A 24,537-nucleotide genomic window follows, 5' to 3' on the forward strand; every position below is an offset into this window, starting at 1 on the left:
AAAAAAAAAAAAAATGTAGAGCTACATGCATATTGATTGATATTAAGCTTCATTATGATACTGTTTAGAAGGCAGTCTTAGGATCGACGGGCAGCTCCTGGGTCTTCGTCTTCTTGATCTCGTCAGTGTAGGCTCCCTTGACCTCATAGGCGGCAGTCTCATCTGCAATAAACTCGTCCTCCTCGCGGATCTCGACGTCGTCAATGATGTCAGGGTTCAGAGCAAAGGAACCCTTGGGAATGAAGGTCGCAAGCAAGAGAATGACACACACAACTGTGTACATGACACCTCCGACATAGACTAGAGCAGGGCGGATATCGCCCCTCGCATTGTAATTATCAACGACGCGTCCCAGGACAACTCCAAGAACTGCATAGAGGACAATGTAGAAGACGTATAAGAACGCCATCACGGCACCCAGGGGCGACACCCTGTCATCAGGGCGCTCGATCTTGGCTAGGGCCGACTGGATATACGCGGCCAGAGAGACATCGCCGGCAGCCCAGCCGAACGAGACGGGGATCCAAATCGCGGCTAAAGTCCAGGCGAAAGAGAGAGAATTTGCGGGATCGGGATAAGAATACGGCAGGACCCAGACGAGCAAGAGGCCCAAAGCGTCAAGGCGCAACCAGGGCAGGGGTGTCTTGATCTTCTTTGCGAAGAACAGCACAAAAAGTGCTCCGAGCAATTCACCAAAGTTGGATCCTCCGACCATGATCTGAGCATAAGCACCCTGCTTCAGGATGCGCTTAGCAAAGGCAGGCGACAGCTGAGACTCGAGATAGCGGTGGGTGAACAGAGGGATAGAGTAGCCAGGAATGAGCCAGATAAACCTGCGGGACGAGAAGACGATCTGAGCGCCGCGGTACATGGACATGGCAAAGTGAGTGAAGCCATGTCCGATCTGCGACATCAGCGAGTGATCCTCTAACGAGGCAAGGGCCTTGCGGTTCTCGTGGTCAGAGCTCAAGAGACCAATGAAAGACCAGGCGACGGCGGCGAGGATAAAGAGGAAGGGCGTCATCGAAGGAGCAAGGGCATTGCCAAGGTTGAGAACCAGGAAGGTGGCAAAGAAGGCTCCAGCGGTGCCGGCGATCTCGTAGAAGACATGGACGGTGGCATCCATCTTCTTCAGCTTAACGATATCGCCACCGACAATGTCTTTGGGGATGACACGACGGATGAGCTCGACCATTCCGTGGCAGATACCAATGATGCTGTAGATTGGGAAGAGTATGAGTGAGCTCCATTGACCATAGCGTTGCTTGCCCTCAAGAGGGATCTTGCCTCCGGTGGAGACATCAATAATGATGATGAGGGCAGAGAGGAGACCGAAGAAGGCTATTGAGGTCGCGAGAACCGAACGGGTGGGGAAGCGCTTGATCAGGGGAGCGATAGCAATGGATCCAACACACTGGAATGCCTGGTTGAGACCCTGAAGGATGGCCAGGTTGGTAAAGGTCCGTGCCTCGTTAAAGCGATCGGTAGCCAGCAAAGTAATGGAACCAGTGAAGGCTTCCTGTTATTCGTATAAGCACAATGATATCAATGTTAGTGCACCTCAGGAAGAAGCAGAGCGAGAGAGAGAGAAGGAGGGGTCGAGGGGGACAAGGGGTGGTGTATAGCCTGGAGCTGATGTTCATCATGCACAGATGGGGATGCTCTGCGCGGTGGAGATGTGTGGCGATGGGATACGCCTTAATATCGAATAGAGTTGCGCAGCAAAATGCGTAGGAGGCGTGATGGGCCAACTTTAGGTTAAGTGAGATGGTGGTGCTATTTATCGGTGTAGGAAGAAAGACGAAGAAGTCCAGGCATGATGGTTTGTCGAAGAGGAAGAAGAGGGACAGGAAAGTATTTACCAGACCAAATTTGTAGAGCATGATGCCGACCATGTAGATGATGAGGTTACGGCGCTCGAGCGGGGTAAAGTCAGCAAAAGGGCTTGCCATTGCGAAGAAAAGGATCGACTTGCAAAGAGCAGGTGGAAGTTGAAGGGGGAGATGGATTGAAGGATGAGTTGTCAAGACTGAGGAGACAAGAATCCCTGGTCGAGAGGCAGAAGGATGCCATTTTATAACAGAAATACCATTGACTGAGACGGATTCGATAGGGTCTGGAAGGACAGTGTGGAAGCGTGAAATGAATGCACCCATGGTGTAAAACACTTAGCGAGCGAGCGAACAACGATGGCAGGAGCACCAACGTGCTCCTCCCTAGGTTATGTTTCTACGCCGTCCAAAAGCGGACACCAGGCGGAAGATGAGCGCAAGGATGGACACACCAACGCATACTGGGTTGGTCGTAATTCCCTCGAGGGCGAAAGTGGAACTGAAGAAAGAGACTCAGCAGGTTGGTAGACTGTCTCTGTAGTACCTAGGACCGCGTTCTGATTGGCTGCAGGCGTGCACGTTCTAGGAGTAAATGTAAAATCGCGTGGGCGCACGCGTTTGGACCACCCATCCACTCGTGCATTTTTCTTACTTTCTCGGAATTCCATCCATTTCCCTGGTAAAAAATAAATAAAAAATAGCTCGCGTTCTGGGTCCTTGTGTAAGTCCTGCTGCCCGCCTGGAAAATACCACTCCAAAACGGCCAGTTGTTGGCCACGACCCATGGCCATGTACCACGTCTAAAACTGATTTTACAGCATAGAATCCGTGGAAGAGTCCATCCTGCAGATGGAGCCTGCCTCTGGCCAATAAAAAGAACGGGACAGCTCCTACTGCCCTTTCCGCGTTCCTGGCTTGTTAATTTCTGTCCTATCAGATTGCCGAGCTCGATTTTTTCGTCCCTGGGGCAACGACTGTGGATATCTGTCCCACCATGCTGGTCGCTGCGATGCGTTCGTTCACGCGAACTGTAATACTCTTTTCGCCATAAAGGAAGCAAAATCATCAGTTTTACGCTGAATCACATTCATCCATGGCTCATCGACTTATCGACCAGCATTCTTGAGCATCTGTCGAAGTGCCGGTAGGACAAGCGGGGATGCAGTTACTTGCACGATAAAGCCGACGATGACGTTCTCCATTCGTTAACGCCTTTTGACAGCCAATCCACCAGCACATGGACCATCTAATGTTGCTGTATGAACGCCGCAGTCAACTGCTTACTCTAGTAGGCACGTCCTTATGACCTTGACGAGTCTCAAGTCTTGTCTCGTAGCCAAAAAGGGCTGCAATAGTCGCAAACAGCTGCCGAAATGGTTGGCCATATCCCTCTTTTTCACCTTTTGAACAGTGAACGCGGAGTAATACTGATTCTAGTTTACATGACTTTATTGTGCAGGAATTAATGAAACGGAAACAGGCAAGAGTAGCAGGAAACTGCTCCAAATGTCCACCCTTATCTTTATCACGGTCCATGATAAAAGGATGGCTGCGAAACAGGTATAGAATAGGTCGGAACCACACCTGTGTTTGCATACGATGAAGAAGTGTATCCTTGACCAAAGTGAGGCTGCTGCTGTTGCGATTGCTGCTGCTGAGGCTGAGGCTGTTGTGGTTGTTGCTGCATTCGATTCGTCTGGGCGCCGTGGTCTGCTATGTCCGTCGCGCCCCCCGCTTTCTTTGGGGTTGCTTTTGTGGCCTTGCCAGCCTTGGCAACCTTTGTCTTTGGGACCTTGCCTTCCAGCTGCTTCTGTGCCTGACGGTTCTGTCGGGCTACACTCCGAGAATACCGCAGACCACAGGCGTTACATAAATCCTTCTTCCCAGACTGACCCCTACGCCATTCCGGAGAGTTGGTCGTTCCACAACTCTCACACGCCTTTTCCTCCTGTACCCGCAGAACGTGTGTTACATGGCCTGCGCTACCATTTGAGTCGAGCTCTTGCAGAGTCGCGGGAGGAGACGAAGACGATGCGGAGGACGATGGCTTTTTCCTGATAGCAGCGTCATGCGCAGGGTGCCGAGGCGAGGGAGGCATCTTGCGAGATTTTGTATCCTTGTCATTTCCGGAGGAGTGCAGTTCGACTGGCGCCGCCAATGTTGATGATGGTGGCGATGATGACTTTTGGCGACCATGTGACGGACGGACATCTACGGTAACCGTCCGCTGGAAGGAGAGCGAAGATGGTGCGAGTGCATGTCCGACCATGGCAGCGATGGCCGGATGTGGAGTAGAGGCATGCCACATCGAATGTGCTAGAAGGTCACCCGTTCCCCGTCTTTCGCTCGGTAAAGTCCCTCCTCTGCCGTCTATGTCCCCTGGTTTGTAATCATTCAGGAAACTGAGAGACTCCTGCATAGACTCTGGTAGTGGCAGGTTTGATGGAGACGATCCCGCGGACGATGCGCTGGAAAGAGCCGAGCTCCTAGAATATGGGTGGTATGCCGATGAGTGATTGCTATTGCCGGTGTTCCTTATGGGTCCAGTTGGCGATGGACTCGGGACTTGTGCCGATGACATTGTCATTTGGCCTACAACTGCGTGCTTCAAGAACGGCGAAAGAGACGGTAAAGAGGGAATGACAAGGGGCGAATTGAGCGTCGACGATGGCGATCCGTGGGAGTTAGCGCCTCCAACTCCAAATAGATTCGATCCCGTTCCACCTGGCGATGATAACAAACCAAGTCCTGAAAGATGATCGTTGGGTGAACCTGCTTCATAATTCGAACCAAATGAGCGCGAACCTGGTGATGGTGAAGCAACATGTGATCCGTGTGTGGTAGGAGCAGATATTGCCGTAGAAGATATCGTAGACCAAGTGTTCACAGGTGTCGCGGGGGAGGTCTGAAAGCACGCGAAGATGATGTAGCCGTAAGGGATGAAGACGGATTCGACTTGATACGAGGGCTCCTGGCTTGAAGGATTTAAATTGGGAAGGGCGTGCTTTGAACAAAAGCGCTTTAAACAGGTCGTGTTTCCGAGTGCATCCGCTGGAATGTGGTGCGATTTGACGATTTGGGTATAGAGATCTGGGTTGTAGGAGACTGTGCCGTTCCCGGCGCCAGAGCTTCCTGTCTTATTTCCTGGGTCTGGCCACGTCAGTAGTAGGTTCCGGTTTTGGGAATCGTAGATTTGGAAGATTCGTTTCGTCCGATTGTCGGTCTGCCGCCGAGGACTCGATGTCGATGATAAATTAGAGTCCAGTCGATGATCTGATCCTGTAGAGATGTTTTTAGCATCGACAGAGTCCTGTAAATGGCGCATGATTTCTGGGGCAAGGCTCTGAGGGGGGTGAAGGGGTTCTTTTGGTTAGTATAGTCCATACGGGATTATTCGCTGATGAATCAAGGGCCCATGCTCGCTCACAATTGAGCACTTACCGCCAAAGACTCCTTGGATTCACCGCAGATGCCGTTTGACCAAAAGCCCTTGTAAAGACCCTCTATAGGAAGGTGGTTGAATCGCAAACAGATGTCAGGAAAGCGCGGACGAAATTGAAGCTATCACAAGGATCGACGGTGCATAGAAAGGAACTTACGACCATCAATGTGAAAGAAGCCAAGGACGACTTCATCACTCACAACGTTCATAACGACGTCCAGAATCATAAAGTCGTCCTCCTCCCCGTTCTGAAAAATATCTTCGTAGTCTTTGCAGCATTCCTCGTCCGGTGTTTCCTGATCTATAGGCTGACCTTCAGCCGAGAGTATCGGAGCGTTCCCAATGTCGTTTTTATTATCATCGCTGTTATTGTGAATAGTGCTGCTGTTGCTGCTGCCGCCGCCGTTATTAATGCCAGTTGTATCCAGTCCTGCTCGACCCAGGCCTCTCGAGGAGAGCCCACCCTCTTTAGCAGCGGCATTCAGGGCTGCTGCCGAGGCTGCTGCCGAGGCTGAAGCAGCGGCGACAGACCCTGTTTGTCGAGAGAACTTTTTCAGCTGCCACTCTGGACATACATTCCGAAATCGACACCTAGTGCAGAACGGCAACACGCTTGGAATGAGTAATATGAAGTCCAACGAGCAGAAAACCTGGCATCAAGCAAGCACAAGCAAAAAAGAATGAGGTGTGCATACCGAGTGACGCTGCCGTATAGATTATGGACATCCATAAAGGCATTCAGGTCCTTGCGTGCCAGCTTAGCCTCGTCTGGATGGATGTAGTCAAAGAAAGACTGACCGAGGAGCTGCTTGTACTTTGCTGAGACTGCGCGCTGGACAGAGGAGGATAGGTAGATGAACCGAAGGTCGCCATAGGTCATCAAGGCCCAAAAGCAATGCACCGGTTCATGCGGCTGCTGCGGCTGCTGCGGCTGTTGCTGTTGTTCCATGAAGCGACGAGACAAGGGTCTTTCTTTTGCAGTGAAGACAGGTGCGCTGATTGAGGGAGCCGGAGAAAGAAAAAAGAAAAATGGGGATAGGGTGAATAGAGTAAATAGAATGAGAGCGAAAGGAAGGGCTGCTGAGGTGAAGCGTGATGTGTATTGAAGGGGAGCGGTGTGCTTTCGGCGAATGCGGGGGTTTCAGGGCTGTAGTATGCAGGCTAAGTGAGGATGTAGTGATGAAAACGGCGATGCTCTCCTTGATGACCCTGTTTGAACAGTGCCATCGCTTTTGGCAAGTACCATTCGGGAGGCGTTCAGTGCCGCTAGATATATTTCCTCGCGCAGGGTGTAGGTTCGAGCCCTGCGGTTGACGTAGATTTTATGAAATAAAAAAAAGCGCTCCTGAAGACCGCGTGCAAAGTAGCCATCGCATCAATTGAGGGCTACGTTGCTTCCCATTGCAGGTGAGAAGGTGAGTAAAAGCAAGACTGCATGCTGCCGAGCCAACTTCGGCATTCCGGCGTTCCTGAGTGAATGACTCGACTCTGAATTGACAGGAAGGAAGGGCTACAGCACGCGCCCATATGGTTTTGTCATCTGGTAAACCTTAATATGCCCTGCTTCCTTCCTTTTTGCATCAACGCACCTTCAACAATCAATCTCATTCTGCTTCTCCAATGGACACTACAACCCAGGCTCAGCAGGTGCAGGGCCAGCCCGTCTCCTTTGGCGCCGAACTTAAGGCACGCTTGCTCATTGCTTCGCATCGCTAAGGACTGCGGCCACTCGCCTTTAATCGGAGGCACACGCGCGCATGCACACAGCATTAGCGGCAAGGCCGCCTACTTAACAACGTTTAAATGTATTTTTCATCATTTAGGATCAAATACCTACTATCAATCAACACCTGGTCGATGGCATCGCCTTCCTAAACGAGTTTCGGGACTTCTGCAAGGAGAGAGCAAACATCGAGCGCGACTATGCTCACAGAATTGAGACGCTCGTGCGCAAGTACCAGCACAAGAAGGAAAAGAAGCTCAATCAGAGTGGAATGCCTGCTTCACCAATCGAACCGGATTTCGACCCAAGCATCAGCGACGGAACGTATGTACCCACCGGATTTTTGTGCCGATACTGTCATGCCACTGCCAATATGCTGAATCTAATGTTATACTTCAACAATCGATCCATAACAGGACAGCATCCAGAGCGTGGACCTCCATTTTGAACGATACAGAGGCAATGTCCAGGGATAGACAGCTTTTCTCAGAGGCCTTGATTTCCAAAGTGCATGATCCTCTTAAAGTACTGGCCGCCAAAAAGGACGAAGCTCGCAAAAAGGTATCCGCTTTTTTTGTCATAATTAAGTTTACAGGGCATTCTCTCTTCTAGTTCCTTCACATTTTGACTAACTTATCGCAATCGTTATGTAGCATATCCAATTCGCCCAAAAGCTACTCTCAGAACGAGACAGGTCAGCACAGGAGCGTGATAAGGCAAAGTCGAAATATGATGCCAGTTGCGAGGAGGTTGAGAGCTCGAAGCAGAAGCAAGAGCGCGCTTATGATGAAAAGAACCAGGAAAAATTGAAGCGCTCGTATTACCAGGATATCTTGGACATGAACAACAACAAAGTAGGGGTGATCACAAGATTTTACCATGCGCTCATGCATTCAACCATGCCGCGCAGCATGCACTTGATCCTGACGTTAATATTTCTCCTTTTTATCTATTTGCTGCTACCTCTGTTAGAATTCGTATGTCCTAGCATTGCAAGTGCTCAACACTCATCGCAGAAAGTATTATGAACAAGATGTTCCAGAGCTATCCGACGTAAAGCTACCTGTCATAGGTGCAATTTCGACATACTTGACCTTGGCCTTGAACGTACTTTGTATACTGATAGCAGTGTTGCATATTTGGCGCTGTACTCATAGAATATGCAATATCTGGACGAAAGTCGAATCGAGGGTCTTAAGGAGATTTGGGAGGGATATATTGGTTTAGAGTCCAACCTGACAGCGGAAGCTCAAGCACACCTGAGTTCGATGGTCAATGCAGTGCGCGCAATCGATGCCTCTGCCGATTCTGCCGTTTTTATCCGTTCCCACAAGGCGCCGTGGATTGCTCCTGTGGATCAGGTCTTTGAATCCTCGCCTACCTTCAATGACACAGTACGTTCGGTTGATCGGCATCGATGTTACGATATATCTATGGATCCCTTGCTGGTACTGATCGCTAATGTCGATCGACCTTTGATATTGATAGGAGGAACTCGTTGTTGATGATAACGCCCGCGTATTTTTGAGTAACAAGCTGATGAAGTTGAGGAGAAAGCAAGCGCAGACTATTGTAGACATCAATACTCGACTCAAGGATATGGAGGGACTTCAGAATCTCAAAGAGGCGTACACTGGGAATAGCAGCCTTGGAGACCCGGAGGAAGTGAACGAGAATATTCTCGAGACATCGCGGTCCATCACTCTTCTGCAGACCATGAGTGCTCTTTATGAAGCGGAAATCAACACCATCGTTCAAGCGGTTGGAGGTAGCACCAGTTATACGACTGCAATTCGAAGTAGCAAAGTGATTGTGGCTACATGCGTGAACTAACCCTGACAGTGTTTTGCTGCAATGTGTATAACAGAGACCGGAGTGCAGAATCAGCCCCATGACTTTAAAGCAGCCTCTTTCACGATTCCAACATCTTGCGATTACTGCCAATCGACCATCTGGGGCATTGCCAAGCAGGGATTTACCTGCCGCGACTGCGGATACAACTGCCATTCCAAGTGCGAGATGAAGGTACCGCCCAACTGTAGCAATGTCAAAGGTGGCGCCAAGGCGCAGCGCAACTCTATTATTATACCATCGTCGACCATGAATACGGTGTCCTCCTTGTCTCCAGAGTACACTCCATCGGCTACGCCTATCTCGGAGCTCTCAAAGCAGGCATCGACCTCTTTCCGCGAGTCTGGATCCAACGCCTCGCTTGATCAAGTCCAGGCTCATGTCATTTACGACTATGATGCAACGAGTCCCGCAGAGCTCTCTGTAAAAACTGGAGATGTCGTAACGGTCATCGAAGGAGATGGTATGTTTTTTTTTTTTTTTTTTTTTGTATTTCCTCAGGCTTGTTCTACGATCACGACGTCCCTAGTTACGACCGTCAAATTCATTATCTGTTCTGATAATTTGATATCTAGATGGGTCTGGATGGGTAACATGCCAATTGAACGGATCGGCTCCGGGTCTGATCCCTGCATCTTACATCGAGATCGAGCAATTCCACGAGGCACAAAGCGAAGCAGCTCCAATTCAGCAAGGTACAGTAACTTGCAGCTGTATCCATGAATCTATTTTCTGTATCTTTATATACCTGTACCATGCCTTGTACCACTAACATGAAAAACGTTTGCGAACCATTCAAAATGGGTTGATAGTCCGCGCACTGTACGACTACGATGCGCAATCTGATTTGGAGCTAACGATTCGGGAAGGGGACATTATTGTCCTCACTAGCACGGATTGCTCCGAAGGATGGTGGGAAGGTAAGGACACATTGATTTTGTAGTGCAACGAAGTGCGTATGTCTAGATTGGCCTGTGCTTTTTTTATTTTATTTTTTGGATCCTCACTATTCCTCATTATAACGACTAGGTACATTGCGGGGTGCAACAGCTCAGTTTCCTGCAAGTTATGTTGAGTTGATTTAATGGAGCCCGATCACAGGTTCACAGGTTCACTGGTGTGGGTCGTTTCAAAGAAGAGCGCCAATACTATTTCGATATAGATGCAACCAAAAGATAATAAAAACAAAGTGGAAGAGGAGGAAGCGGAGGAGAAGCGCCGTAAAATGAGCAGCAGTTATGTCTGTCCGTGTGCCAGTGCCATCACAATAAGCAATTGAATATATCCATCACCTTTTTCATTTTTGATCTCAAGTGGCTTGGTCACGGCAAAGATTCGTCCTTGCTGTCTTTCTTTTTCACACTTTTTTTTTTCTCTCGTCTTTCCTCCGCCCCTTCATTCACTCCATCCTTTCCATCCCTTCATCACTTCTTTCTTTTCTTTTTTATACCAATTCTGATCCTCCCTCCTCTCTTCTTTCCTTCAACAATCCTCTCATCCTTCTGCTTCTGCATCCTTTGCTCCAAACCACATTCCCATCTGTCCCTGCTCATCCCTAAAGACACATCCGACTTCTCTTGTATGTCTTTGTGCGGCCTAGCTGACTAACGAAGGAATAAACATACATATTAGTCAAGGTATACATACACATACACTCCATGTTATATCCCATTCCCTTTCCCTCGCAGTATGGACTGAGTCCTTTGGGACCCTTTTAGAGCCCGCTGTCTTCGTTTGGGTGCACTCTCGACACAGCATCATTCGAATGCCATAACATGGTGCAGACCTATGTTGCGGTCCCACCTTTTCTTTGATTTGCTCCTTTTCCTTCTGTGTATTTCCCGTTTGCAGTTCCCTTTTCCCTTTGTTTGTTTGCTGTCGATATATATGTGTGTGTGTGTTGGGGGGGGGGGCCTTGAGAGTATTGATAAAAGGCAGTTTAGGTGATGAATACCACAGGAGAACGAGGATGGAGAGCCGGCGCCCCCCAGTGCCCCATACGCCACCATAAGTCTTCGTTCTTTCTGCCTCGAGCAATTGGCTTTTTGACAAAGCCTTGAGGGTCGACATGAACGGAAGATTGTCTGCTTATTGTTTTTGTGCGCAGTACTCGCCTTTGAAGGAATAAGAGGCTTTCCTGACCCTTGGAACCGTATACGAACGAACCAAATGGTCCGCTACTCTACACTCTTGTATGTTCTGTCTACGTACTGCTCCCCTCTGTCTCCTTTCTTCCTCCTCCACTCCTCGCCTCCCTTTGTCCCTTCTCCAATTTTCCCTGAACATCCAGCTACCAGCTACCCAGTAACACAATATTGCAAGCAGTAGTAGAGGCAGAGTCGTGGGACCCCAACAGAGCAACAGCATAATACACATGTTCTACTCTATTACGTTTTGTCTGCACATATGCACGCACTCGTATGCATTCACGCTTAAACATATGCGTGTCCATCTCCCTCTTTCTCTTCCCCCTTCCTACCATGTGTGCACATTCCAAACACTCATGACCAGTCCCCTGACTTATTTTTTATAGATTTCACTGACACAGAGATGACCGGAAGCAAACATGTCACGGAGCACGGAGGCAGCGAATCGAGTCGCCGAGCATCGTCTGCATCATCCTCATCAACTGCACCATCGCACCGTCGACAGTCCATTTCGACAACCTTCTCTTTGGCGCCTATGACAACGACAACAGTTGTCACCACGACCACAACAACCTCGACCGAATACCCTCCACTCTACTTCAAACCGCCTCCTATACCCGCTCATCTGGATCCCAAGATCTTTCCCCTTGCAGATACCCCCACACCGCCTGCCCTGAAGAAGTTTTGCTTTGACCTCAATGGGCAGCCGACCTTTTTCAGAGAGAATCAGGAGAATGAACAGACCATGGGTCAGGTACGAGCACTTGGGAAAAAGACTGCTGATAACTCTATTTCCTTCCTATGCTGTCGACATCAGTACTCACCGTCCTAATATCAAATTTGTCATCCCGATTTTGCGTTCATAGCTCGAAGACGCACTATTCAATCTCAGCGCCTCTGCACATCAAAGAGCTCTGAAAACTGCTTCAGAACATAGTTCGCACAGAAAATCCCATGGAAGCCGGACATCGGAGGTTCATGATCAAGACAACTTCTCTGTGATCCAAAAAGTCGTCCATGGCAACGGACACGACCAATCGACCACAACGACCATCACACGACAATCCGTTGAACATCCCCAGCGTGGGTTGGCCCCTCATGTCGCTTGGCGCTCTCGTGAGGGCTGTCGTGCCAAGAAGCGCCCCGCATCACCCATCACGCCTGTGGGCTCTGTTGATGTGTCAATGCCCCAATCCTCATCTTCAATGCCCTCTCAACCTAGCCATGCATCTGTTCATTCTGCCCAAAAGAGTGCTGAACACGCTGACGCCTCGTTCCTCGACCGATCTTCGCCTCCACACAAGAAATCGAAACGGCCGTGGGCAAATGCAGCTTCCCATACCTTCAACAGCGATGCTCCAGAAGCCGCAGCAGGAGCTTCATCATCCAAAAAAATGTCGTCCTCAGCTTCCGCTCCCTCTTTGGCTGAATTTGCCACTCCAGCATTGCCGCATCGCTCCAGCATTGCAGATCGTGCCAGGGAACACCATGCTCAGGCCACTCGATTGACTGGAATCGTCGACCCATCCAGCCTTCCCTCGCCTTCTCTTTCGCCGACAGCTACTACGCAGGGATTGTCGATTGCCTCGAGCTCCTCGGGTACATCAGATGGAATGATCACACGAAGACGATTCAAGACAGCACCGACCACGTTTCATCATGATCATGGGGACGCTGATCAAAGCACAGGCGCTGGAGATATTCTGGCGGGCGAGGAAGAAGAGTATATGAGTGATGAGGACGAAAATCGACAGGAAGAGATGGAGATTGAACGGTCACTTCAGCAAGCAGGCGTTCGCCATACCCCAACGCTACTAGATCTTCCAAATCTAATCGCAACTTTTGATGCTCTGCCCTCCAGCCTTCAGTCATATATGCTTTTCCACCTCCTCCGACGCAGCCCTGCCCCGACTCTGCAGTTTGTCAGCTCTGTGATTCTGGCAACCATGAAGCAAGACTTTTTGGCACTTTTGCCTGTAGAACTGAGCCGCAACATCCTTCGCTTCTTGGATGGGCGTAGTCTCTGCAAGGCTGCCCAGGTCAGCAAGCAATGGAGGGTCGTCGTAGACTCGGATGCTCATATCTGGATGCATCAGTTCCAAAAGGAGGGGTTTGCTCTCGAAGACCGCGAAGAAGAGGAAGCTTTTACGCAACGGTTGGGAATCGATGGTCACTACGGAGTTCGTCCGAGTTATCAGGAGAGAAAGTTGACGGCCAAGAGACGACTGACTAAGGGCAAGGGACGTCCAGCGCAGGCTGTCATCCGCCAGGCAGATTTACCCGAATCTCCACTCTACCCTAACGATGTGACGATGCTCGGTGAAGATGAGGTGGAGAATCCGATGGAATCGATCACAGTCCATCATGCAGCATCAAGCAAGGGCCACGGTTGGGACAGTGATACAGCCGAGGAGGATGGCGATGAAAAGGAGGAGGCTTTCATGACTCCAGATGCAGCACCACCGTCACCCACGACCAGCCACACTGGTCGCTTTAATGATGCGGACTCTGAGGATGAGACCATGGAGCATGATTTCGTCGAGGAGCCCTTTGGTCCCATGTCTCCATCGACAGCCCATCCTTACAAGGCCCTGTTCCGTAGACACTGGATCATCCGACAGAACTGGACCAAAGGTAGGGCCAAGTACATCCAGTTCTCCGGACACAGCGACCGCGTGGTGACCTGTCTGCAGTTCGATTCTGAAAAGATTATCTCTGGATATGAGGACGAATCCATTCACGTCTACGACACCGTCACTGGCAACCGCCTGAAGAAGTTGGATGGACATGAAGGTGGCGTCTGGGCCCTCCAATATCGTGGTAACACGTTGGTTTCTGGAGCAACGGACAGGACTGTGCGAGTGTGGGATATTGAGAAGGGCATTTGCACGCACACGTTCCGTGGCCATACGTCGACTGTGCGCTGCCTTCAAATCGTCATGCCCGTCAATGTGAATAAGGACCCTCACGGCATCCCCAAATACGAGCCCGAATTCCCAGTGATTGTTACCGGCTCGAGAGACTCGACCTTGTTAGTGTGGCGACTGCCTGACCCGGAACTGAATGGCCATATCCCACCAACGGATAGCTCATGGTTGCTGCACACTCTAGTTGGCCATACGCAGTCTGTCCGTGCTTTGGCAGCAGAAGGCAGCACTCTAGTCTCGGGGTCGTACGACTGCACCGTTCGGGTATGGAACATTTGCACAGGAGCGTTGGTGCATCGCCTTCAAGGCCATACCCAGAAGGTTTACTCCGTGGTTCTGGATACAGCACGCAATCAATGCATGAGTGGAAGCATGGACGCATTTGTTCGAATTTGGTCTCTTGAGGACGGCTCCTGTCTTCATGTTCTTGAAGGTAAATAGCGATTTGTTCACATCGGCTGTATGTCATGGTTGTTCGGATGATACATTTATACGGAATAAGCTAACAGTGTCTGTCTTTGGATCAAACCTGCAGGCCATGGATCTCTCGTGGGGCTGCTGGGTCTGAACGCCAACCATCTTGTCTCAGCAGCAGCGGACTGCACTGTTCGAATCTGGGACCCTGCGCGAGGCGTCTGCTTGCGCGTCCTTGCTGCTCACGCTGCAGCGATCACCTGTTTCCAGCACGATGGCAACAAGGTGATCTCAGGCTCGGCCGGCAATCTGAAGATGTGGGACTTCAAGTCTGGCAAGTTCATCCGCAATTTGCTGACAGGGCTCGGAAGTGTCTGGCAAGTCAAGTTTGATGAGCGACGCTGTGTTGCTGCCGTACAGCGCGCTGCAGCGAATGGTGGAAACGGCGCCACTTACTTTGAGGTAACATGTCACTACCGCTTTTCTCAATCCATCTTTTGATTGCTGCAATCAACTGATCGCTGACGCTTTTTGTATTTTTTTTTTCCTGGCTTGAATAGGTTCTAGACTATGGTGTCTACGGGATTGAAGAGCCATTGGAGAATGCCCCGTCTTTGCCTGTTGACGATGCTCCAGACACAGCAGTACCTCGAGCTGGTCCGGCTGCTGGCATTGGAGCAGACGCTGCGAATGCAGCAGCAGCAGCGGGAGCGGGAGCAGGCGGCAATGGAGTCCCTGCAGCAGCAGCAGTAGCAACAGCGGCACCAGCAGGTCCCGCTGCAGTCCAATAAGAGGACCCTTGCTCTATTTCCTTGCACAATCGACGCTGTCCTTCTTGCTTGTCTCGTTGTGTCCCCATTTTGCTTGTTTTGTTCTTTTATTTCCCTGTCGCATACCATAGTTTGTAGTTTCTCAGTCAGACCTCAAGTTGGTTTCTTTGCTCTGTTTGTTTTGCTACTATGTACTGTATTTCTAATTACATTACGATTTATTGATGAGATATTCACATGAGCTTCTGCTTCTTGTCTATGGGATATGTATGCTTGGGATGAAAAGTACGACCGCAAATGTTTTTGAGGATGATGAAGAGTGCAAGTAGGATCCAGATACATGCTACTATGAGGTCTATGATTATAACGATCCAGACCTGCATGTCCGTAAAGAATCCACATGCTGTGTAATGAAACTCGAGATCAGGAATATGGTCTTCTAGCGCAACAGCAGCAGCAGCAGCTTGAGGGATGACTCTGACCTCGAACAAGCCAGAGTACCCGCCATATTCGGCCATCATGGATCTCTGAGTGATCTCTCGTACGGAGATCCTGTTTTTGACGGAGGATTTCACAGAAAGACTTGATGTTGCATACGCTGTCCATGAAGAAAGCGCGTGTTGCTGTTGCTGTTGCTGTTGCTGTAGATCATCGTGGATGTCCTTGGTGTGGGTCACATCACATCCAAAGTGGTCATGGCCGTTGAGAATAAGGTCAGGCTTGAGATGATCCAGGATCCATTGGGTGGTGTTGAGAGTTAACATTGTTTGCTCGATAATTGTGTTATCCCTAATAATACACATGTCATTGGGGGGGGGTACTGGTCAGCCAATCGTGTCCCAAACGTAAGCAGGATCCAAACAAGGAAGGAACGGGTAGCAAGAAGATGCTTATACCAATGAAGGCGAATATCTGGTGCATCCACACAGATCCCTGCTTCCTTGTGGAAGGGGATGTGGGTCAAGAGGACGATCTTGTCGTTAGGGCGGAGTGTCTTGATCTCTGCCGCCTCCTGCATAAACTGCCATGTTTGACTCCGAAGATTCTGCGTAGAAAAAAATAAAATAAAATCTTATTTTAGGGTATATTTCAATAAAGACAAAGAAAAGAACATGAGCCCTCAGTTCACAGTATACCTCGTCTGATGAAGGTCCATCCAGTAGCATGGTATTAAGAACCACGAAATGAAGTTTCCGTGCAGACGACGTGGCCGTCGACGGAGGGTCCCTGGGGCTGCCCTTCGTACTTGGGATAAACACTGAGCTGACAAAATTACTCTTCCCGAATGCCTCCTCCCACCGATCCAGTCGAGATTGTGAAATATCGTATCCGTATCCGATATCATGGTTTCCTGTTACATTGATAAGCTCAGGGATATACTCCACATGGTTGGAGGTCCTCGATCCAGATCCTTTCATCAGTGCGGGGTCAATAAAGATGGAACGGTATCGACCAAGTCGAACCTGAAACTCGTCATCGTCGATCCACTGACTCGAAAAGAGGTCACCTAGGATGCTGATATGCGTCAGTCCTGTGGGTACATGCTTCGTCGACGGGTCCTCGCTTCCGTTGTCGTCACTGGGGGCAGAGTATGCTGAGATCGATTGGAGTGGGGAAGTCCAGGACGGTTTTGTCATTGATTTGTAAATATGCCGCATGTAGGCATCGTTGAATGCCAGGTCCACGACAGCTATGTCAAAGAAACAGATATATCTTTTTTTTGATCAAATACTGAGTAGCCCTTGGCTGAACAGAAAGTATTGTTAAATTTTCCCGCCTCGTACAAGGGACACATGGCGTACCTCTTTTCCCAAGTCGTGCAATTTTGGCATCTCCCTCCATCTGTGGATCTGCAAAAACGACCATCCGCAGAAAGGAATCTGACGGCCATTTCCAGTGACAAGAGATGCGAGCATAGTTTTGGAGAAAAAGTGTTGCGATGGTCGCAATGCCGGTCAGAATCCAGACGATGAGGAGTAGCGGCCGGGCAATCATGAGTGTGGTGTCCTGATGTTGTTCTTTTCTGTGGTCCGAGGGTACAACGATAGAAATCAGGTCAGAGAAGAGAAGCGAGTGCCTGAAAACTACAAAAGTTTATTTCTTAGTGTAACTGAGCTGTAGATCGGTCACACGCTCAAGTGGAAGCCGTTAGGGTTCATCGACGTTTGGAGGCGCTTTGCTGGTCAGTCGGCGCAGGTTATCCGATGCCCTCAAAGTCGTCGGTTGAGGTGTGCGTGAACGAGGCAGCGATTGCACTTGAAGATTCTTGGCTGTCTGATCCTGCAGACTACCCACACTTGTGCCATGCTGTATCCTCGGACGCAGAAGCAATGACGGTCCCTCAAATGAACGACTGGCATAGTGGCCGCCCCCTTCCTGACCAGAAGCACTATCAGAGACGGGTAGATACGACATTGAGCTGGACGCAAGCGCCATACTGGCCCGTGCTTTTGGTATAGCCAATGCTCCTATCCGCACTGGGTTCTGTTGCTGTACTTGCGCCGAAGGTCGCCTTGCCTTGCCTCCAGGACTAACATGGCCTAAGAGAGCCAGACCTGAAGGGGTCGAACTTGATCCCTGCATGTCACTGCCCTCTCCAGCTGAAGTACTCCGCTCATGTCCTGGATGGTGATGATACGAATAATGGGATTCCTCGTTCAGGTACCGGTAAAGGTTCGGGTACTTTTCTTTCGAAAGGCTATCTGCTCCAGCTTCCGCAGGTAGATAGTTCGATATCAAAGTTAGCTTGTCAATGATCCCATGTAGCAATGTTGTTGTTGTCTGCGCCTGTTTCGTTATTGCATGAACTAGGAGATGCAGAAAATAGGTAAATCGTTCATAAGGTCAGTTTTCGATAAAGTTCTGATTGACCATTTTGATGAGCGTCTGAACATGTCATTTCTGACCTGACAAGAGATGGTCAGAGTAATTTTTAGCCTGCTGATGGGTGCTGACGAGTTCGTGGACAGCTCCCGTTGCATATCCGTCCAGCGCCCTCACTTTATGGCCGAGCGATCGTTGGTAATCCTGGATATCTTGTGCGCATTTTTTGTTGTGGGCATTCATTTGGATCAACATATCAATCAAAACATTAGGGCTGAAGGCCACTTCGGACGTGCCTGTGTAGAAGGTTATTGCACGGTTAGCGCCCTGGTGCCTATGCAAAAGAGAACCACTGGGCCCATACATTGCATTCGAACCCAGTGCGTTTCCATACCATGGTCTGAGTCGCTAGAAGCGGAGAAAGAGCTAAAGACACTCGATAGCGAGAAATGTGAGGCCTGTTCAGGCACGACTAATGGTTCGAACTGTCAACGCAAGCTCTTGATGAGTGCCACTGCCATTTTTTTCTTTTGCAGAGCTGAAGAATATCGCAAAATTTCCTGTACCTTGGGTAACTGCCTGAGCGCGACCAATGCCTCGTCCTCCTGCTCCGTAGACGAGTCAACGACAGTGATAATGCCCTGAGAGCCACAAGTGGCGGAGAACGCGTCGGGAGGTCAGTGATGTTAGTCGACTTTGCAGTCCACCCCATCAAAAGAATATCCCTGACCTAAAAAGCCCCGCCTTGGTGTCGCCGTACTTTGGTCTGCTCCATGAATTACTGTTATGGGAATCGTGGACTGAGAACATAGAATGACGAGAGAATGCTCGTTCGCATCAACACAGAGGAAGCCAGTGCTAAAAGACATTAAGGGGCTCTCTGTCGTTTGAGAAAACGATCGTCCATGGAGATGCGAAGGTAAAGGTGATGTAGGTTGCAAGGACAGGATCAAGGACAAGGATAACGTCGGCAACGACAATATATACAATAGCCAGCAGCAGGAATAATTGAACCGATCATGCTTCCGGGCCAACCGCCTCCACCGCCGCAAGAGAATAGTGTCGACGAAGTGCCTCCGCCTCCGCCTCCGTCTGTCGAGCCATCCTCACATCCACCGCCTCTTCCAGATAGTAAAGATACGAGAGCGTTGGAATCAGCATCCCAGTCTCTGAAATTTCCATCCGATAACGTGGCTTCCTGTTCTATTGGATCATCGGAGTCAAATCGACCGCGCAGGAAACGGCGCTTTTCGCCCTCTGCCCAAGACCCTCCGCCTGGATCTGCTCAAGGGAAAACATCAGCAGATATTGGCTCAGGAGCAGCACATCAGCACAGAGCCAGTAGATCGGATGTAACTTCCTCCTCTTCTGCAAAGGCACTTCGTGACCCAGCATCGGATAAAACGATATCAGCTTCATCTTCGCCCTCGTCGTCAAAATCAAAAGCACCTCTCACTGCCAATCAATGGGAAGACACTGCCTTCGTAGGCGACGCGAGCGGGGCAAAGAGGATGAAATTTCTAAGACTAAGTAACACAATAATGATTTTGGCCCAAGCTGAACATGCTCTTTCAAGTACATTTTGTTCTAATGATCCTCATGCTTGTCAATTTAGTGGGCCTAGGGAAAACGGGTACGATTACCAGCAAGCCCGAGAGCCCAGAAGAGGCAGTGAGTGCTATGATTGCGAGGATTTCTTATCGATTTGGTTGCGTGTATAGTGTTTACAACAACAGCGTCTTCACTGAAAATCACATTTAGTCACGAGAAGCGGCAAGACGACAGCAACAGATGTCCAGCATGGAGAGACAATATGAGCAAGGAAGGAGGCAGAGGCATCGCTTTAATTAGCCCTATCATTGCGGAATAGTTTCGCTCCGCTGTCCTTTACATTTAGTATTCTGCACGGTCAAGATGGACTTCATAAATGCGTGTGTATATTTTCAAAAGATCAATTTCATTTCTAGCCTGTCCGCCAGTGACCAATAGCGGCCATAGTTTCCTTGCAAGAGTAATGCACCACAACTCCATCCGGGAAGACGGCAAAGACACTAAAAGAGCACGATGAAATGATCTCGTTACGGCTGTATCAAAATCACAGCAAAACAAGGAGCCAAAAATTAACTCGCAGCATCTTACCTGTTTCCAATACGTTTGTTACATTTTGGACACATCCTGTCCTCGGTAATCTTCACTCGCCGGGATCGATAAAACGTCAACTGCTCTTGAGTCTATGCAGGTTTGCAAGTATATAAACAACAGTTTGTTGTTAACTTCCAGATCATTACTCCGAGATAAAAAAAACCCGTAGAGCGCTCGCGTCGACATAGTCGGAGCGAGGTCTTGATTATTACCTGCAATCGCTCCGCTTTGAGAAGGTTTTTCACGACCATATCCATGTGCTTTGTTTTGTTGCTCTCCCGAATCGACTTCTCGAAAAACTTGAACAGCTGGTCAATTCTGGTCGATGCTGGCAGCAGCTCCAGTACCTATGAGAAGAATGCAAAAAATTGAGCCTACTGTGAACAACCAAGCAAATATGTAGGCGCAGTCCATCTCCTTTAGGAAACCTACAGCTGCGGGGTCGATACGAGTGCCATGCCGAGTGAGAATATCCAGAGCAGGCTCCAGCATTGGCTTCTCCCGGTTTGGTGGCTTCAAGTACACTTTGAGGAGCATGAGAAATACATTCCTGGATGGATCATTACTGTCATAATATTTGATGCAATATCTAATGTATAGAGAAAAAAAGAAAAAAGAAAAAAAGTAGGAAGACAACGACGAGAAATTAGAGGCTGACTAGACCTTATTGCCACTGAACCAGTTCCTTCAAGAGTATCATACTCTTCTGCAGCCTGAAAGTTTTTCAACTTGTGCACATAAATATTCAGCGCTTGGTCGTGCTGCCCAATGCGACTAAGAAGAATGGCTCTTTCCTCATAGCAACCTATATATGAATGTAATAAAGATCAGGTGTGAGTATCGCTGTTGATCTCTTATAGAAGAGAATAGTGCTAAAGCGGGTACGTACCATCCACAGGCAAACGGCTAAGGATCAGCTCCGCTTTGTAAAACTTGGACTCGTCCAAAAATTGTAATAACTTGGCTCTCGTTCTCTCCAGAGCACCTATTAGCAAAGAAGCAGAATTGGTCAGCTCATTGGAACCTGTAATGCATATAAGCGTTCTTGAACGGGTCTACGCGTTACTTGCTACCACGTACCTTCCTTTCCGGCGACTGAAGAGTCTCGTTGTATTTGGGCAAGATAGGACGTTATGAGTTTGTTATGGAAATCCGATGTTTGATCCCCGAGTTCGTGAATAACGTGCTCTAGATACATGATACAGAGGTCGAGGGATTGCTTTTGCAGGTATGGGATGACTTTGTATCTCGGCAAAGTGTCGACCTCTGGCTCATCGTCGATAAATATCTAAGAAAGCACAACATACAAATAACCAGATTAGTTGTCCTGTATTTATAGAGAAGCTAATATTTACGACCAAGTGCTTAAATCAGCAATACGAAGCGCTATCGTGCATACCTTCATGGCAACCTCAGGCTCCGACTCGAGAATCCAGGTTCCGAACTCGAGGATGAGATCAAGATGATCCGCTCCAAGGCGTTGAAGATAGTTAACCGTAGGAAGAACACCGCGCATATCTCCAGGAACGGTGTGGACAGACTTAAGCAGCTCAAGCGCCTTGCGGTGCTGTCCTTTACCTCTGTAGAAATCAACCAGTTCCTTGTATTTCTATTGAAGATAAAACCTGTGATTAGGGGCTGCCTGTAGATCTTTATACGATAACGCATCAGAGAGGGGTCAATAACGAACCTTGTGCTTCAACAGTAAACTCTCCGTCTCTTCCAGATTGCAGTGGTTGCTGACCCTCAGAAGCGAGCCCACCAATCGCTCATTAGTCATCATGTATGATTTCAATAGCGCTGTATCCACAATTTCTAGAGTATGCAGCTTCTCCTGGACCTCATCCTCTTGATCGCGGCGGTTGTACGAAAAGGATTCATTGCTTTGCTGTAACATCTGGATTGACTTTTGAAGCTTCTGACGTTTGTCAGCCAAAAAGCGAATTAGGCATCCAACGGCCTCCTCTAGCTCCTTTGTGCCTGCATCCATAGTTTAAGACAGCGTTAGACTCAGTTTTAAACTGACAGTAATAAAGGGTCCTGTGCACGGACATCTTTCAGTTCATTCACTTACTCATGATAATAGGCGGAGTATGTTTGGCACTCGTCTCGGTTGTCTTCTCAGTATCGGTAGATTGGGGTGATGATACCGCCTCAATCTCTTTGGGAGGTAGATGGCCTGAGATGACAGCTGGGTATAACGCAATAACTTCGACGGCAGGCACATCCAGGTCGAGAAAGAGCGAAAGAGCCTCTTCGTAATGATGAGTGCGGAAGAGATGGTGTGCGTACAGATCTTTGATGCGGCCCAACGTATCAACCTAGCAGAGTCATTCACGCGAAGCAAAACACAATTCTGTCAGAAACGCCTGCACAGCGCTATTGCGGCAAGGCTAAATACTGCTGGGTACCTACAGTTTCATCCAGCAGGACTGGGTCGATTTGGTTGATAAGACTAATGGCCTCTTGGTATTCTTCTTTCTGCACCAGCTCTTCAATCTAATTAAAAAACAAAAATAAAAATAAAAACAAAAATAAAAATAAATAAAAGATAGAAAAATGATGCGGTCAAACCCAAGGACAAGATTGCACGAGGCATGCTCGGCTTCGTAATTCTCTTTGGAGATAATATCTCATACCTGCTGTGGAAAAGTATTGGGCTTGAGGCGCCAGACCTCGTTGGTACTTGCGATATATAAAAGTTTTCCTTGTGTAAGGAGGCGCGCATGGGGCATTTCTGCGCTTTGGACCAAGGCCCTAGTCTCGATATTCCGGATCTCAACATGTCGTGACAAAATCGCAACAGCGTATGGATGCGAGTAGCCCAGTTCCTCTGGCGTCCCTGACCATTCGATGCCTGTTTTCCGTCTTGGCATGCCATCAACACCTACAGATATACTCGAATCTATAATTTAAAGGGCACAAGGTCGTTCATAGAACACCAGCTTGTTAACACGATACTGTTGACGGGAATACCATGAACCTGATCACCATCTAGGTGACTTACGTTCTTTTCCTAAAAGGATTTCGTCATTTGGTAGCCGCGTAATAAGGGGCTTTCCGGGCTTGGATCCGAATCCCATCAGGCCGCCGGTTGCCAGGGAACTAAAGCTGTTCAGTGTATTCAGTGTGCTCTCCAGGGTTGAACCGAGTGCACCTTGATTGGTCTGCGGGCTGGGCGAAAACAGAGGCGTCAAAACACTTGTTCTGCAGTCCATCAGCGCATACTCGTTATCGAATCCCATGCAAAGATTATGCGTCCCGACCCACTCCATCGTCCTAACTCTGTCTGGGATCGAAAATTCCTATTGAGATATGTAAAGATTCATTAGACCCACAACTTGGCCTCCAAGAAAGCGATGTGAACGCAATGCTTCAAAGCAATCAGCGTTTCCGTACCTTTGTGTCCATGAACTCACTGTCCTGCCACGAAAAGACAACAATTTTGCGCCTCACAGCCACGGCGAGCCGAGTGATAACCTGAGGGGCAAAACCATCCTGAATCTCGATTTCTGAAATCACCGAAAACAAGTTGGCACCTCTCGTTTTCCCAAGTTGCGTTCGAAGGGCGAATGTCTCGAGGTCATGAAGGTTGACGTAGCCATCTAGAATATAGTCGAGTGTTAGTCGTCTGCTTTTGGTTGTTCATAGTATCCATCCGAGTGGCGATATGTAAGAACTTGACGTCCTCCCGAGCTGCTCACTCACCTGACAAGGTAACTAGGACACCAATGATACTAAGGACATCAATCTGCTCGATCGCCTTCTTGGAGAATGTTTTCAGTGTCTCCACGAGCGTTACTGAGATGGCTTCATCTTGGCCTACAAAATAATCATTTTAAGTGTCAATATGGCATCCTTTAATGCAGTTCGAACGGCATAATAAGTCCTGTCATTCTGACAATTACTATACTGATTTGACTTACCGAGAGGCTCCCTCACAGAGTAAACGAGCAAAGTCCCGTAAAATGTGCCCACATAGAGTTTGTCACCTAAGGATAACGGACAAAGGGAATCCGCCATGAAAGTCCGGTGTTAATGACGATTTCCTCCGGATAAGGCAAGCAAGAAGCCCTCATGCTCTCCTTCTCCTCCTTCTGAAGATATACCTTGCGCGAAAATAGACTCGATCTTGTGAGGTAATTTCTCGATGACCGTGTAGACCTTGAATGCGTCGTGCATCGGTCCTGTCAGCTCTATGCTCACGCGTATAAATGCAAAGGTTGCTTCCTCCGATTCCTGTCCGAAGTTGACGAATATGCGTCTGTTTTCCTGTTGACAGCGCTGCTATAATCGAGTAGGAATGAAGTGCGGGCTAGAGATGGCGAGAAGTAACCAAAGACAAGGAATGCGACCATGCGCGCTGTGTTTGTGCCCTTACACCCTCCGTCACCTGACGTTTTTTAAGCTTGGTACCCCAGCAATGGTACGCCTGCGCGTCTTGGCACGCTCTACACTGCCCTCTC

The 24,537-nt window shown here is 49.0% G+C and overlaps 8 protein-coding genes across 8 annotated transcripts; 3 read left to right on the forward strand and 5 right to left on the reverse strand.

Annotated features, from left to right (window-relative positions):
* Positions 1-187: 187 nt before the first annotated feature.
* On the reverse strand, positions 188-2,018 carry BC939DRAFT_407431 (major facilitator superfamily domain-containing protein; the record flags this gene model as incomplete). The annotated part of the gene is made up of 2 exons (XM_051552871.1): positions 1,863-2,018; positions 188-1,519 (listed from the first exon to the last, which is right to left on the reverse strand). Coding segments are annotated over exons 1-2 (1,422 nt in total), but the record flags the coding sequence as incomplete, so codon positions are not given.
* Positions 2,019-3,247: 1,229 nt separating this feature from the next.
* Positions 3,248-6,530, reverse strand: BC939DRAFT_441043 (uncharacterized protein). The gene is made up of 4 exons (XM_051554165.1): positions 5,970-6,530; positions 5,432-5,865; positions 5,274-5,335; positions 3,248-5,175 (listed from the first exon to the last, which is right to left on the reverse strand). The coding sequence occupies exons 1-4, from the start codon at positions 6,221-6,223 to the stop codon at positions 3,358-3,360; spliced, it is 2,568 nt and encodes an 855-aa protein (XP_051415626.1). The 5' UTR covers positions 6,224-6,530; the 3' UTR covers positions 3,248-3,357.
* A 567-nt stretch (positions 6,531-7,097) lies between these two features.
* BC939DRAFT_509470 (uncharacterized protein) lies at positions 7,098-9,791 on the forward strand (the record flags this gene model as incomplete). The annotated part of the gene is made up of 9 exons (XM_051561085.1): positions 7,098-7,321; positions 7,414-7,558; positions 7,705-7,851; positions 7,970-8,050; positions 8,227-8,400; positions 8,486-8,765; positions 8,865-9,311; positions 9,424-9,543; positions 9,661-9,791. Coding segments are annotated over 9 exons (1,749 nt in total), but the record flags the coding sequence as incomplete, so codon positions are not given.
* A 1,367-nt stretch (positions 9,792-11,158) lies between these two features.
* On the forward strand, positions 11,159-15,233 carry BC939DRAFT_10889 (uncharacterized protein). Its single transcript, XM_051549905.1, has 4 exons — positions 11,159-11,749; positions 11,862-14,355; positions 14,458-14,798; positions 14,897-15,233. The coding sequence occupies exons 1-4, from the start codon at positions 11,399-11,401 to the stop codon at positions 15,125-15,127; spliced, it is 3,417 nt and encodes a 1,138-aa protein (XP_051415628.1). The 5' UTR covers positions 11,159-11,398; the 3' UTR covers positions 15,128-15,233.
* A 103-nt stretch (positions 15,234-15,336) lies between these two features.
* On the reverse strand, positions 15,337-17,178 carry BC939DRAFT_441050 (uncharacterized protein; the record flags this gene model as incomplete). The annotated part of the gene is made up of 4 exons (XM_051554166.1): positions 16,909-17,178; positions 16,243-16,796; positions 16,003-16,151; positions 15,337-15,895 (listed from the first exon to the last, which is right to left on the reverse strand). Exons 1-4 carry the CDS (start codon positions 17,099-17,101, stop codon positions 15,340-15,342), a joined length of 1,452 nt encoding a protein of 483 aa, XP_051415629.1. The 5' UTR covers positions 17,102-17,178.
* Positions 17,179-17,254: 76 nt separating this feature from the next.
* Positions 17,255-18,704, reverse strand: BC939DRAFT_500042 (uncharacterized protein; the record flags this gene model as incomplete). The annotated part of the gene is made up of 5 exons (XM_051560002.1): positions 17,255-17,913; positions 18,013-18,225; positions 18,324-18,387; positions 18,496-18,570; positions 18,690-18,704. 5 exons carry the CDS (start codon positions 18,702-18,704, stop codon positions 17,255-17,257), a joined length of 1,026 nt encoding a protein of 341 aa, XP_051415630.1.
* Positions 18,705-18,761: 57 nt separating this feature from the next.
* Positions 18,762-19,872, forward strand: BC939DRAFT_11040 (uncharacterized protein). Its single transcript, XM_051549912.1, has 2 exons — positions 18,762-19,600; positions 19,691-19,872. Exons 1-2 carry the CDS (start codon positions 18,949-18,951, stop codon positions 19,744-19,746), a joined length of 708 nt encoding a protein of 235 aa, XP_051415631.1. The 5' UTR covers positions 18,762-18,948; the 3' UTR covers positions 19,747-19,872.
* Positions 19,772-24,500, reverse strand: BC939DRAFT_10953 (vacuolar sorting protein 39 domain 2-domain-containing protein). The gene is made up of 17 exons (XM_051549907.1): positions 24,181-24,500; positions 23,998-24,063; positions 23,780-23,893; positions 23,471-23,676; positions 23,079-23,376; positions 22,711-22,976; positions 22,487-22,570; positions 22,146-22,392; positions 21,762-22,051; positions 21,471-21,680; positions 21,152-21,359; positions 20,961-21,056; positions 20,774-20,876; positions 20,504-20,660; positions 20,284-20,418; positions 20,069-20,160; positions 19,772-19,980 (listed from the first exon to the last, which is right to left on the reverse strand). The coding sequence occupies exons 1-17, from the start codon at positions 24,251-24,253 to the stop codon at positions 19,893-19,895; spliced, it is 2,733 nt and encodes a 910-aa protein (XP_051415632.1). The 5' UTR covers positions 24,254-24,500; the 3' UTR covers positions 19,772-19,892.
* Between the last annotated feature and the right edge of the window lie 37 nt (positions 24,501-24,537).

Source organism: Gamsiella multidivaricata (genome assembly GCF_025024155.1).
Source record: "Gamsiella multidivaricata strain RSA 2152 chromosome Unknown BC939scaffold_10, whole genome shotgun sequence".
In the NCBI taxonomy this organism is placed as follows: domain Eukaryota; kingdom Fungi; phylum Mortierellomycota; class Mortierellomycetes; order Mortierellales; family Mortierellaceae; genus Gamsiella; species Gamsiella multidivaricata.

What these genes read in the sequence shown, in the direction of transcription:
- BC939DRAFT_441043 (XM_051554165.1), bottom strand. Translation starts at nt 6,223, where the DNA reads ATGGAACAACAGCAACAGCCGCAGCAGCCGCAGCAGCCGCATGAACCG. An exon ending in CTATACGGCAGCGTCACTCG is followed by an intron (nt 5,866 to 5,969) that starts GTATGCACACCT and finishes GTTCTGCACTAG; the next exon opens with GTGTCGATTTCGGAATGTAT. An exon ending in AATCCAAGGAGTCTTTGGCG is followed by an intron (nt 5,176 to 5,273) that starts GTAAGTGCTCAA and finishes CACCCCCCTCAG; the next exon opens with AGCCTTGCCCCAGAAATCAT.
- BC939DRAFT_10889 (XM_051549905.1), top strand. Translation starts at nt 11,399, where the DNA reads ATGACCGGAAGCAAACATGTCACGGAGCACGGAGGCAGCGAATCGAGT. An exon ending in ATGAACAGACCATGGGTCAG is followed by an intron (nt 11,750 to 11,861) that starts GTACGAGCACTT and finishes TTGCGTTCATAG; the next exon opens with CTCGAAGACGCACTATTCAA. An exon ending in CTGTCTTCATGTTCTTGAAG is followed by an intron (nt 14,356 to 14,457) that starts GTAAATAGCGAT and finishes TCAAACCTGCAG; the next exon opens with GCCATGGATCTCTCGTGGGG.
- BC939DRAFT_11040 (XM_051549912.1), top strand. Translation starts at nt 18,949, where the DNA reads ATGCTTCCGGGCCAACCGCCTCCACCGCCGCAAGAGAATAGTGTCGAC. An exon ending in CCGAGAGCCCAGAAGAGGCA is followed by an intron (nt 19,601 to 19,690) that starts GTGAGTGCTATG and finishes AATCACATTTAG; the next exon opens with TCACGAGAAGCGGCAAGACG.
- BC939DRAFT_10953 (XM_051549907.1), bottom strand. Translation starts at nt 24,253, where the DNA reads ATGCACGACGCATTCAAGGTCTACACGGTCATCGAGAAATTACCTCAC. An exon ending in CCAATACTTTTCCACAGCAG is followed by an intron (nt 22,571 to 22,710) that starts GTATGAGATATT and finishes TTTTTTAATTAG; the next exon opens with ATTGAAGAGCTGGTGCAGAA. An exon ending in TCAAAGCGGAGCGATTGCAG is followed by an intron (nt 20,161 to 20,283) that starts GTAATAATCAAG and finishes AAACCTGCATAG; the next exon opens with ACTCAAGAGCAGTTGACGTT.